This window comes from Chiloscyllium plagiosum, unplaced genomic scaffold, assembly GCF_037043375.1.
Source record: "Chiloscyllium plagiosum isolate Xiang-an unplaced genomic scaffold, Cpla_swu_hap1 HiC_scaffold_7, whole genome shotgun sequence".
In the NCBI taxonomy this organism is placed as follows: domain Eukaryota; kingdom Metazoa; phylum Chordata; class Chondrichthyes; order Orectolobiformes; family Hemiscylliidae; genus Chiloscyllium; species Chiloscyllium plagiosum.
This window is the reverse complement of record NW_028270145.1, coordinates 56,498,711-56,513,043: the sequence shown is the minus strand read 5'-3', so window position 1 is coordinate 56,513,043 and position 14,333 is coordinate 56,498,711. Positions and strand designations below refer to the sequence as shown.

Sequence of the window (14,333 nt, the reverse complement as noted above, 5' to 3'; positions counted from 1 at the left end):
GCCTTTGGATACCTGTTATTTCAAAAAAAGGGAATACTACATTGGAACATTTTAAATTAAAAAATCACATGGTTTGAATTAATTGCTTGGACTTAATTATTGGAAGTCTGCTTCCTGGCGTTTATGCCTTTGTTTTGGATATTGTTTGGTGTTCAATCTGCTGAAAGTGGGAAGCCACCCAGGTTATCATCTATCTGTCTGAGAAAACCCTTTTTGAGCATTCATTCTGGTCAGTGAAACTCTGATCCAGTTGGACTCCTGAAAGCTCACTCAAATTTATTCTCAATTCCTATTGATTTCTCATGGATGATGTGAATTTGAAGATCCCAGTGACAACTTATCGTTGACAACTATGTTTAGTGACACAGTCAATATGCATGAAATTATCAACTGGAAGCCATCTTAAACATTTCATATCTATTCTTTTCTTCCCTTCAAGAGCTAATAATTATTGGTCAAAATGATTTTTCCCAAGGTTACTCTCTGCAGAGCAATTTTTATTTGTTACTTGGTACATGTCTTAGTGCATGCATATGTCTATGCATGCATGTGCTTATGTATGTGGCATTGGTTAGAAAGGTAAATATCGATACTTTAATATTTTAACCATGTTTCAGTTTTACGTATTTACTAAGTAATTAAATCATTAATTTTGTTCTAGTTCCTAATAGCCCCTCTGCTCAGTGGGCTATAAATATTCATAGCCTGGTAGAGCCACCATTCCAATCTCTGATGTCCCTTCTCCAAACTTTACAAGGCTCTCCAAGATTCCTGCACTCTTCCAATAATATCCTCTTGCACATTCCCAAATGTAACAAGTCTTCACCTCCACAATCCTCAAGCGCTGAAATTATCTCAATAATTTGATCTACGCACATCTATTTTACTTCCTTTAAGGAGGGCTCTTAAACCTTGCATGTTTGATTAGCTTTTCAGTCTCTATCCTAATGTCTCCATATGTGACTCAGGGTCTGATAATACTTCATAAAGGATCATTTACCATTTTAGAAGTGCTATATTAACATAACTCTTGTTTTACATCTACAGAACATCACTAATCATTCTGTGTAATAATAAGATGATTAAAATAAGCTTAAGCAAATGACAAAAAAAAACTGGGTGAAGTAATCCACTACTAATATATAATTACCCCTCATCTTGGATATAACATGTTGTTTCTTAACATTCATGCTCTGTTGTTTCTCAGAAGACCTTTTTGATTCTGGTTTGATTAACTTCTTCTGTTCACTATTTGATGATGTAGGCTGTTCTGAAAGCAAAAAAAAATGTATATGTGAATATTTTTTGAAATTGTAAATATCCTTTTGCTGTGTCTATTCTTATGAATGTGCTTTACTTTTCCTCACTCACCATCCCTCTAAATCAGCATTCTTAATTTGCCCTTCTCTTATCCAAACTAATGTATATGAAGCAAAATGGAAATGAAACAAAATGGAAATAAAAGCAAACAAGTTAATGTGGTAAACAAGGAGAAACTGGAGAATTATATGTTTTGTTAAAATATTAAATATACACTAACTTGTCAAAAAAAGTTAATAATTTGTTTCAGACAAATGCAAAAAACATTGGTTACATAGTTTTTTTTAGAAAAATCTGTTTATAGCTGTCTTGGATTATTACTATTAATGCTTTTGAATTTTGGTTAAGTAACTTTTCAACCTGGTCTCAGTTTCACTGGCAGTCCCTTATTTGAGGATCACCTCTACTCAGGATGCAAGTTTCTGCTGTGGGTTTTGATGTGACTGCACATCAACCAGCAGATCTTCGGACACATGGGCAGAATGGTGGACAAAATAATGGGTTCTGAATTACAGAATTTTCTCCCACTTCCCTCCTTTTTAGCCACAGCATACAACTTTTGGAGTCAAGACATGACTCAGCGTAATGGCCATGTTGTCGCCATTTTGAATACTCCGTATCAAGCTCCACCCAGTCTTGATCTTAACTTTATATTTCTCGACATTGTTGGAAAAAGAACAAACAGCAAGTGAACATTGACAATACAATGGAGTACACTGCATTTCTGATGTCCATGGATGTGGCCCTTGAAATTGCCAAGATGGCAGCACAGCAGGATGTTGGTGAGGTCAAGCTAGTATTCATCCAAGAAAAGGTACATGCATATTACCATGTCCATGAAGGAGATGGAGCAGTTCGTGCAGTCCTTGCCAATGTGTTAGCTAGCATGGGCTACTGCATCTTTTCTTAAGCAACTGTTGATAGAGCTGAGTTTTACAAGCCAATATTGGTTATTTTGGACAGGACCAATGGCAGCCTCATCATAAAACAATGCATTATATTAGATTACTTACAGTATGGAAACAGGCCCTTCGACCCAACAAGTCCACACCCACCCTCCAAACAGCAACCCACCCAGACCCATTTCCCAACCTTTACCCCTTCACCTAACACTATGGGCAATTTAGCATGGCCAGTTCACCTAACCTGCACATTTTTGGACTGTGGGAGGAAACTGGTGCACCCGGAGGAAACCCACGCAGACAGAGGGAGAATGTGTAAACTCCACACAGACAGTTGTCTGAGGCAGGAATTGAACCCAGGTCTTTAGCACTGTGAGGCAGCAGTGCTAACCACTGTGCCACCGTACTGCTTTGGTGGAAACTTCAGAGAAGATACATCTGAGGCACCACTGTCAAATGCATGCTCTACCAGCACAGATGCACTCTCCTCAATAGTTAAAAATCACACAACACCAGGTTATAGTCCAACAGGTTTAATTGGAAGCACTAGCTTTCGGAGCGTCGCTCCTTCATCAGGTGGTTGTGGAGGACACAATTGTAAGACACAGAATTTATAGCAAAAGTTTACAGTGTGATGTAACAGAAATTATATGTTAAAAATTACCTTGATTTTTTGTTGAGTCTTTTATTTATTTGAATACCATGATAGATTCACTTCTTTCAGATGTATATCACAAAACCTTTTTAAAAAGTTACATTCTCAGGTTAACTGTAACAATTGGTGTTAACCAGATACTATGTTGGAGGTGTTAGCTCCCTATGTTCTCTATCTGTGCCATAATGTTTAGACTGATTCTAATCTAAAAAGTGAGTTAAGAGTCTTCTATGAATTTATGCAGTTTTTGAGCAAAGTACAATGTACCTCTGCAAGTACAAATTCACCCCACAAACGTATATGTATATGTGTGCATGTGGGTTTGTGTGTGTGTGTGTGTGTGTGTGTGTGTGTGTGTTTGGGATGGGGGATTGTCAGTGTGAGAGAGAGTGTATATGTGTGTGTGTATGTGAGTGTAGTGTCTAAGTCTGCGGTGTGTATGTGTGAATGTGGGAGTGTGTGTGTCTGTAGGAGTGTGTGCGTGTGCCTGCGGTTGGGGGGTTGTGAGTGTCTGTGAGAGAGTGTGTATATGTGTGTGCATGAGTGTAGAGTGGTCTAAGTCTGTGAAAGGATGCATGTGTGAGTGTGGGAGTGTGTCTGTATGGGTGTGTGTGTGTGTGCGTGCCTGTTTATATGTGTGTCCGTGTGTATGTGTGTGTATAGGAGTGCGAGCATGTGTGAGTGTGTCTGTGGATGTATAGTGCAATGGTGGTCACCTGTAGTGTGCATGAACCCAAGGTTGAGGCCCTCCCTATGGGTACGGAACTTAGCTATCAGCCTCTGCTCGGCCACTTTTACTGCTGCCTGTCCCGAAGTCTGCCTTGGAGGATGGTCACCCAAAGGTCTGAGATCGAATGTCCTGGACCGCTGAAGTGTTCCCCAAATGGGAGGGAACACTTCTGTCTGTTAATTGTTGTGCGGTGCCCATTCATCCGTTGCCGTAGCCTTTGCTTGGTTTCCCCAATGTACCATGCCTCATGGCATTCTTGCCTGCAACGTATAAGATAGACAACGTTGAGTATCTGCCACATACATGGTGGGAGGTGTCCCCACGTGTAATGGTGGTATCCATGTCCACACTCTGACACGTCTTGCAGTGCCTACCGTGACAGGGTTGTATGGAGTTGTCCTGAGAGCCGGGCAGCTTGCTACGAACAATGATTTGTTTGAGGTTTCACAGTTGTTTAAAAGCGAGCAGTGGAGGTGTGGGGAAGGTCTTGGCGAGGTGCTCATCCTCATTGATAATGTGTTGCAGGTACGAAGAACATGGCGTAGTTTTTCAGCTCCTGGGAAGTACTGGACAATGAATGGTACCCTGTCGGTTGCAGCAAGTGTCTGTCTCCTGAGGAGGTCATTACAGTTCTTGCTGTGGCACGTTGGAACTGGCAGTCGATGAGTTGAGCATAGTACCCCATTCTTGGGACCTTGGGTTCATGTCACACTACAGGTGACCACCATTGCACTATACACACACACAGACACTCCTACAGACAGACAGACACACACAGACACTCCTACACAGAGGCACTCCTATACACACATATACATACGGACACATGTATACATAGACACGCACACAGACACTCACCCACACCCGTACAGACACACACACTCCCACACTCATACATGCATCCTCTCACAGACTTAGACCACTCAACACTCATGCACACACATATACACTCTCTCTCACAGACACTCACACCCCCCCAACCCAGACACACACACTCCCACATGCACCCCTTCACAGACTTAGACACGCTACACTCACATATACACTCTCTGTCAGACTCACAACCCCCCACACTCACACAGACACACACAAACACTCCCACACTCTCTCTCTCACACACACACACACAAACACACACACATTTCTATACGTTTGTGGGGTGAATTTGTACTTGCAGAGTTACATTGTACTTTGCTCAAAAACTGCATAAATTCATGGAAGACTCTATTAACTCACTTTTTAGATTAGAATCAGTCTAAACATTATGGCTCAGATAGAGAACATAGGGAGCTAACACCTCCAACATAGTATCTGGTTAACACCAATTGTTACAGTTAACCTGAGAATGTAACTTTTTAAAAAAGTTTTGTGATATACATATGAAAGAAGTGACTCTATCATGGTTTTCGAACAAATTAAAGACTCAACAAAAAAATCAAGGTATTTTTTAACATATAATTTCTGTTACATCACACTGTAAACTTTTGCTATAAATTCTGTCTTACAATTGTGTTCTCCACAACCACCTGATGAAGGAGCGACGCTCCAAAAGCTAGTGCTTCCAATTAAACCTGTTGGACTATAACCTGGTGTTGTGTGATTTTTGACTTTGTACACCCCAGTCCAACACTGGTATCTCCAAATCATCTCCTCAGTAGGACTTCAGAATTGTTTATGATGGGTGGCACATATGACTAGGCCTTCATTTGTTAAGCAGAAAGAAGTGACATTCCTGATGAAGAGTTTATGTTCGAAACGTCAACTTTCTTGCTCCTCAGATGCTGCCTGACCGGCTGTGCTTTTCCAGCACCACACTTTTGGACTCTGGTCTCCAGCGTCTGCAGTCCTCACTTTCCCCCAGACAGAAGTGACAGTTGTATTTAGCTCCCCCCTCCCCTTGGAGAATGGAGGACAGCTCCAGTCATGCTCATCTGGACAGTGATGTAGATCCTTGGGGGACAATCTCTGATGAAACATCATTAGAAATGTCAGACAGTTGATTACAGAGGGTTAGGTGATCTTGTTTTGCAGTGGAGCAACGTAAGTTAAACAGTTGCCAGCCAATCTGTAGAGAAGCTCCACTCCAGTGGAAAAGCATATGGATATGAGGGGGAGTATTGGGGTGAAAAGATGGAGATAAGCCTTGCTTAACTCCTGTTTGCACACATACTGGATCTATGGTGAATCCGCTATAACGATTATGGCTGGCATGTTGCTGTGCAGTGGACTGGCCATCCAAATTTGAGGAGAACATTCCATAATTCCTCTAATTTGTCAGAGTTAAAAGCTTTTTAGGTTGAAAAAGCTGTGCATAAAGGTTACTTCAGCTCCCACCACTTTTCTTGGACTTGCCTTGCTGTGAAGATCATGTTCATTGTGCCTCTTGATGGACAGAATCCACATTGTGACTCCATAGAAAGAAAGCAATTGAGGCCAATTTTGCAAAGACTTACCTGTGGCAGAAAGTAGGGAGACCCTTCTGTAACTGCCATAGTCAATCTTATTTCCTTTCTTGAAGATGGTTACAAACAATCTGTCCTAGAGATCCACTGGCATTCCCTCATTGCTGTGCTAAAAACTGAGCAATATGCTGTAAATATGTTGACTGTATATTAATTTCAGAAATGCATTTGTAAATAATTGGAAAGCACCTTTATAGGTTGCATGTACAAACCACCTTTAGATATGTGAACTGTTCTGAAGCAGTTCATGGGAGAGTTATTAGACACTGAACCATATAAAGAGATAGAACATAGAACAATACAGCACAGAACAGGTCCTTCAGCCCTCGATGTTGCACCCAGCAGTGAACTATTCTATGCTTATCCCCCTACACTATCCCATCATCATCCATGTGAAAAGGCTATGGAAGATATAGACTGTAGGGAAATAGATGGTGACATCTTGCAAAATGTCCAGATTGCAGAGGAGGAAGTGCTGGATGTCTTGAAATGGTTAAAGGTGGATAATCCCCAGGACCTGATCAGGTGTACCTGAGAACTCGGTGGGAAGCTAGAGAAGTGATTGCTGGGCCTCTTGCTGAGATATCTTTATCATTGATAGTCACAGGTGAAGTGCCGGAAGACTGGAGGTTGGCAAACGTGGTGCCACTGTTTAAGAAGAGTGGTAAGGACAAGCCAGAGAACTATAGACCAATGGGCCTGATGTCAGTGGTGGGCAAGTTGCTGGAGGGAATCCTGAGGGACAGGATGTACATGTATTTGGAAAGGCAAGGACTGATTCGGGATAGTCAACATGGCCTTGTGCGTGGGAAATCATGTCTCACAAACTTGATTGAGTTTTTTGATGAAGTAACAAAGAAGATTGATAAGGGCAGAGCGGTAGATGTGATCTATATGGACTTCAGTAAGGTGTTTGACAAGGTTCCCCATGGGAGACTGATTAGCAAGGTTAGATCTCATGGAAAACAGGGAGAACTAGCCATTTGGATACAGAATTGGCTCAAAGGTAGAAGACAGAGGGTGGTGGTGGAGGGTTGTTTTTCAGACTGGAGGCCTATGACCAGTGGAGTGCCACAAGAATTGGTGCTGGGCCCACTACTTTTTGTCTTTTACATAAATGATTTGGATGCGAGCATAAGAGGTACAGTTAGTAAATTTGCAGATGACACCAAAATTGGAGGTGTAGTGGACAGCGAAGAGGGTTACCTCAGATTACAACAGGATCTGGACCAGATGGGCCAATGGGCTGAGAAATGGCAGATGGAGTTTAATTCAGAGAAATGCGAGGTGCTGCATTTTGGGAAAGCAAATCTTAGCATGACTTATACACTTAATGGTAAGGTCCTAGGGAGTGTTGCTGAACAAAGGGACCTTGGAGTGCAGGTTCATAGCTCCTTGAAAGTGGAGTCGCAGGTAGATAGGATCGTGAAGAAGACGTTTGGTATGCTTTCATTTATTGGTCAGAGTATTGAGTATAGGAGTTGGGAGGTCATGTTGTGGCTGTACAGGACATTGGTCCTGTACAGCCTCCAATTTTGATTGGAATATTGTGTGCAATTCTGGTCTCCTTCCTATCGGAAAGATGTTGTGAAACTTGAAAGGGTTCAGAAAAGATTTACAAGGATGTTGCCAAGGTTGGAGGATCTGAGCTACAGGGAGAGGCTGAACAGGCTGGGGCTGTTTTCCCTGGAGCATCGGAGGCTGAGGGTTTACAAAATTATGAGGGGCACGGATAGGATAAATAGGCAAAGTCTTTTCCCTGGGGTCGGGGAGTCCAGAACTAGAGGTCATAGGTTTAAGGTGAGAGGGGAAAGATATAAAAGAGACCTAAGGGGCAACCTTTTCACGCAGAGGGTGGTACGTGTATGGAATGAACTGCCAGAGGATGTGGTGGAAGCTGGTACAATTGCAACATTTAAAAGGCATTTGGATGGGTATATGAGTAGGAAGGGTTTGGAGGGATATGGGCCAGGTGCTGGCAGCTGGGACTAGATCGGGTTGGGATATCTGGTTGGCATGGACGGGTTGGACCAAAGGGTCTGTTTCCATGCTGTACATCTCTATGACTCTATGTGCTTATCCAAGGATTGTTTAAATCTCCTGAATGTGGCCGAGTCAATTACATTGGCAGACAGGGCATTTCACGCCCTTACCACTCTCTGAGTAAAGAACCTACCTCTGACATCTGTCTTAAATCTAACACCCCTCAATTTGTAATTATGCCCCCTCGTACAAGCTGACGTCATCATCATAAGAAAAAGACTTTCACTGTCTACCATAGCTAACCCTCTAATCATCTTCTATGTCTCTATCAAATCCCCTCTTAGCCTTCTTCTTTGCAATGAGAACAGACCCAGGTCTCTCAGCATTTCCTCATAAGATGTTCCCTTCAGACCAGGCAACATCCCTGTAAATCTCCTCTGCACCTATTCCAATGCTTCCACATCCTTCCTGTAATGGAGCGACCGGAACTGTACACAATATTCCAAGTGCGGTTGCACGACCATTTTGCAGCATGATATTGTGGCTCCAGAACTCAGTCCCTCTACGAATGAAACCTAACACACCGTATGCCTTCTTAACAGCACTACCAATCTGGGTGGCAAATTTCAGGGATCTATGCACATGGACTCCAAGATCTCTCTGCATCTCCACACTACCAAAAATCTTTCCTTTGACCCAGTACTCTGCCTTCCTGTTATTCTTCCCAAAGTGAACCACCTCACATTTAGCTGCATTGAACTCCATTTGCCACCTCTCAGCCCAATTCTGCGGTTTATCCAAGTCCCCCTGCAACCCGTAACATTCTTCCATACTGTCCACTACTCCACCAACTTGAGTGTCATCTGCAAACTTACTAACCCATCCACCTATGCCTGTGTCTAAATCATTGACAAAAATGACAAACAACACTGGTCCCAAAACAGATCCGTGTGGCACACCACTAGTAACCGGACACCAGGTTGAATATTTTCCATCAACCACCACTCACTGCCTTCTTTCAGAAAGGAGAAAGTGAGGTCTGCAGATGCTGGAGATCAGAGCTGGAAATGTGTTGCTGGAAAAGCGCAGCAGGTCAGGCAGCATCCAGGGAACAGGAGAATCGACGTTTCGGGCATAAGCCCTTCTTCAGGAATGGGGAAAGTTTGTCCAGCAGGCTAAGATAAAAGGTAGGGAGGAGGGACTTGGGAGTGTAAACTTCCTCGTGGGAGCACGAGGCGGCGCCGATACAGTCATCGATGTAGTGGAGGAAAAGGTGGGGTGTGGGGCCAGTGGGGCCTCCAACCTCTCACCCTCGGAACTCACCCACTCCAACCTCTCACCCTCGGAACGCGCAGCCCTCCACTCACTCCGTTGCAACCCCAACCTCACTATCAAACCAGCAGACAAGAGAGGCGCGGTAGTAGTTTGGCGCACCGACCTCTACACCGCTGAGGCCAAACGCCAGCTCGCAGATACCTCCTCCTACTGCCCCCTTGACCAGGACCCCACCCCCCACCACCAAACCATCATCTCCCAGACCGTCCATAACCTCATCACCTCGGGGGATCTCCCATCCACCGCCTCCAACCTCATAGTCCCACAACCCCGCACCTCCCGCTTCTACCTCCTGCCCAAAATCCACAAACCTGACTGCCCCGGCCGACCCATTGTCTCCGCCTGCTCCTGCCCCACCGAACTCATCTCTGCATACCTCGACACGGTCCTGTCCCCCTTAGTCCAAGAACTCCCCACCTACGTTCGGGACACCACCCATGCCCTCCACCTGCTCCATGATTTTCGCTTCCCCGGTCCCCAACGCCTTATTTTCACCATGGACATCCAGTCCCTGTACACCTCCATCCCCCATCACGAAGGACTCAAAGCCCTCCGCTTCTTTCTTTCCCGCCGTACCGACCAGTACCCTTCCACTGACACCCTCCTTCGACTGACTGAACTGGTCCTCACCCTGAACAACTTCTCCTTCCAATCCTCCCACTTCCTCCAAACGAAAGGAGTAGCCATGGGCACCCGCATGGGCCCCAGCTATGCCTGCCTCTTCGTAGGATATGTGGAACAATCCATCTTCCGCAACTACACTGGCCCCACCCCCCACCTTTTCCTCCGCTACATCGATGACTGTATCGGCGCCGCCTCGTGCTCCCACGAGGAAGTTGAACAGTTCATCCACTTCACCAACACCTTCCACCCCGACCTCAAATTCACCTGGACAGTCTCAGATTCCTCCCTCCCCTTCCTCGACCTTTCTATTTCCATCTCAGGCGACCGAATCAACACGGACATCTACTACAAACCAACCGACTCCCACAGCTACCTGGACTACACCTCCTCCCATCCTGCCCCCTGTAAAAACGCCATCCCATTCTCCCAATTCCTTCGACTCCGCCGCATCTGCTCCCAGGAGGACCAGTTCCAAAAACGCACAACCCAGATGGCCTCCTTCTTCAAGGACCGTAATTTCCCCCCCGACGTGGTCGACGATGCCCTCCACCGCATCTCTTCCACTTCCCGCTCCTCCGCCCTTGAACCCCGCCCCTCCAACCGCCACCAGGACAGAACCCCACTGGTCCTCACCTACCACCCCACCAATCTCCATGTACAGCGCATCATCCGCCGTCATTTCCGCTACCTCCAAACGGACCCCACCACCAAGGATATATTTCCCTCCCCTCCCCTATCAGCATTCCGTAAAGACCACTCCCTCCGTGACTCCCTCGTCAGATCCACACCCCCCACCAACCCAACCTCCACTCCCGGCACCTTCCCCTGCAACCGCAGGAGGTGCAAGACTTGCGCCCACACCTCCCCCCTCACCTCCCTCCAAGGCCCCAAAGGAAACTTCCATATCCGCCACAGATTCACCTGCACCTCCACACATATCATCTATTGCATCCTCTACACCCGATGTGGCCTCCTCTATATTGGGGAGACAGGCCGGCTACTTGCGGAGCGTTTCAGAGAACACCTCTGGGACACCCGGACCAACCAACCCAACCACCCTGTAGCTCAACATTTCAATTCCCCCTCCCACTCCACCAAGGATATGCAGGTCTTTGGACTCCTCCATCGTCAGACCACAACAAAACGACGGTTGGAGGAAGAACGCCTCATCTTCCGGCTAGGAACCCTCCAACCACAAGGGATGAACTCGGATTTCACCAGTTTCCTCATTTCCCCTCCCCCCACCCTGTCTCAGTCAAATCCATCAAATTCAGCACCGCCTTCCTAACCTGAGATCTTCTTCCCGACCTCTCCGCCCCCACCCCAGTCTGACCTATCACCCTCACCTTGACCTCTTTCCACCTATCACATTTCCGACACCCCTCTCCCAAGTCCCTCCTCCCTACCTTTTATCTTAGCCTGCTGGACAAACTTTCCCCATTCCTGAAGAAGGGCTTATGCCCGAAACGTTGATTCACCTGTTCCCTGGATGCTGCCTGACCTGCTGCGCTTTTCCAGCAACACATTTCCAGCTCTTCTTTCAGAAAGCCAATTTCTAATCCAAACTGCTAAATCAACCTCAATCCCATGCCTCTGCATTTTCTCCAACAGCCTAATATGTGGAGCCTTATCGAAGGCTTTACTGAAGTCCATGTATACCACGCAAACTGCCCTAACCTCATCTACATGTTTGGTCACCTTCTCAAAAAACTCAATGAGGTTTGCGAGACACGACCTGCCCTTGACGAAACCATGTTGACTGTCTGAAATCAAATTGTCGCTTGCTAAATGATTATAAATCCTATCTCTTATAATCCTTTCCAAAACCTTTCCTACAACAGAAGTAAGGCTCACTGGTCTATAATTACCTAGGTCACCTCTACTGCCCTTATTGAACAAGGACACATCATTTGGAATCCTCCAGTCCTCTGTACTAAATCTGTAGACAATGACAACTCAAAGATCAAAGCCAAAGGCTCCGCTATCTCTTCCCTAGCTTCCAAGGGAATCCTTGGATAAATCCCATCCGGCCCAGGGGACTTGTCTACTTTCACTCCTTCTGGAATTGATAACACCTGTTCGTAACTAACATCGATCCTTTCTAGTCTAATATCTCGTACCTCATTCTTCTCCTCTACAATATTCTCCTTTTCCTGAGTGAAAACCCATTGAGAAATGTTCATTTTGCACCTCTCCGATTTCTACAGGGTCCACACTCAACTTCCCACTTCTGTCTTTGACTGGCCCTATATCTACCCTAGTCATCCTTTTATTCCTCACATGCCTATAGAAAGTTGTAGGATTCTACTTTATTCTACCTGCTAAAGACTGCTCATGTCCTCTCTTTGCTCTTCTTAACTCTCTTTTTAAATCCTTCCTAGCTAACCTGTAACTCTCCATCACCTCATCTGAACAGTCTAGTCTCATCGTCACATAAGCCTTCTTCTTCCGCTTAACAAGAGATGCAATTTCTGTAGTAAACCATGGTTCCCTTACCTTATCACTTCCTCCCTGCCTGACAGGGACATACCTATCAAGGACACACAATATACGTTCCTTAAACCAGCACCACATTTCCATTGTCTGCATCCCCTGCATTTTGCTACCCCATTCTATGCATCCTCAGTCTTGCCTAATCGCATTATAATTGCCCTCGCCCCATGGCATGGACTTATCCCTTTCCATCACTAAACTAAACGTAACTGAATTATGGTCACTCTGTCCAAAGTGCTCACCTACAACTAAATCAAACACCTGGCCTGGTTCATTACCAAGTATCAGATCCAGTGTGGCCTCCCCTCTTGCCAGCCCTTCAACATACAGTGTCAGGAAACCCTCCTGCACACACGGGACAAAAACTGATCCATCCATCGTACTAGAGTTATAGTATTTCCAGTCAATGTTGGGGAAGTTAAAGCCCCCATAATGACCACCCTGTTCCTTTCACTCCTTACCCAGAGTCATTTTGCCAATCCTCTCCTCCACCTTCCTGGAACTCTGCAGAGGCCTATAATAAAACTCCCAGCAGTGTGACCTCTCTTCTCCTGTTTCTAACCTCAGCCCATACTACCTCAGTAGACGAGTGCTTGTCAAACGTTCTTTCAGCCACCGTTATACTATCCTTGACTAACAAGGCCACACCTCCCCATCTTTTACCGCCTTGCCTGTTCTTAATGAAAGATCTAAATGCTGCAACCTTCAACATCCATTCCTCACCCTGCTCTATCCATGTCTCCGAAATGGCCACAACATCAAAGTCCCATCGAAGATATTTGAATAGGACCAATAACTTTCTCAAAAAGAGAAGTTTTCAGCAGCAGTTTTAAAGGATGAAAAAGTAGATACAGTTATGAAAGCAAATCTCAAGTTAGGGCCCAGGCAATCGAGGTTGGGTGATGATCTAATAGTATTATCACTGAACTGTTCATCCATAGACGAGGGTCATGTTCTGGGGTTCTGGGTTCGAATTCTGCCATGGCAAATGGTGGAATTTGAACTGAATACAAATCTGGAATTAAGAGTCTAATGATGACCATGATCATTGAAGATTGTTCCTAGGAAATCTTGCTGTCCTTACCTACATGCGACTGCAGGTCCACAGCCGATTGTCGGGAAAATCTCATCTGGTTCACTAACGCCCTTTAAGGAAGTACACTGCCAGCCTTACCTGGTCTGGCCTACCCCACTGCAATGTGGTTGACTCTGAACTACCTCTGGGCAATTTGGAATTGGCAAATAATGTTGGCCTTGCCAACGATGCTGTCATCCCATGAATGAATAAAAACCAATTGAGTTGCAATACACATATGGTTGCTTGGAGGCCTCAGGTTAAATATCCAGAAGACAAGGGTTCTCGACCAGCTATGTAATATCAACCCTGACTATTATGATTCACAGCGAGTCACTCGACAACTTGGATTGATTCTTATACCTTGGGAGCCTCCTATCAGTTAAGACAGATATTGATGATCAAATTCAACATCACTTCCAGTGTGCCAAGGCAGCCTTTAGCCATTTGAGGAACAGAATTTATTATGACAATGCTTTCAAACCAGGGACCAAACTCATATACCACATAGGAATGTAGTGTTACTTTCCCTGTTAAAAATCACACAACAGGTTTAATTGGAAGCACACTAGCTTTTGGAGCGACACTACGGATTTCTTACAGAAACTCAGCACCCATGGACCAGTTGAACCGGGAACATTCCTCGTCACAATGGATGTTTCTGCACTCTACACCAGCATCCCCCACAATGATGGCATTGCGGCAACAGCCTCAGTACTCAACACCAACAACTGTCAGTCTCCAAACACCATCC

General features: G+C 45.2%; 1 protein-coding gene across 3 annotated transcripts in view; it reads right to left on the bottom strand.

The window, feature by feature from the left end:
- Window positions 1-14,333, bottom strand: part of erich2 (glutamate-rich 2) — a 256,997-nt gene that overhangs the window by 140,463 nt on the left and 102,201 nt on the right. For all 3 annotated transcript variants that reach the window (XM_043693703.2, XM_087989049.1, XM_043693704.2), the window contains one exon: window positions 1,151-1,270. In XM_043693703.2, the coding sequence (XP_043549638.1) occupies window positions 1,151-1,270 (120 nt within the window). The remainder of the gene's footprint in view (window positions 1-1,150; window positions 1,271-14,333) is intronic.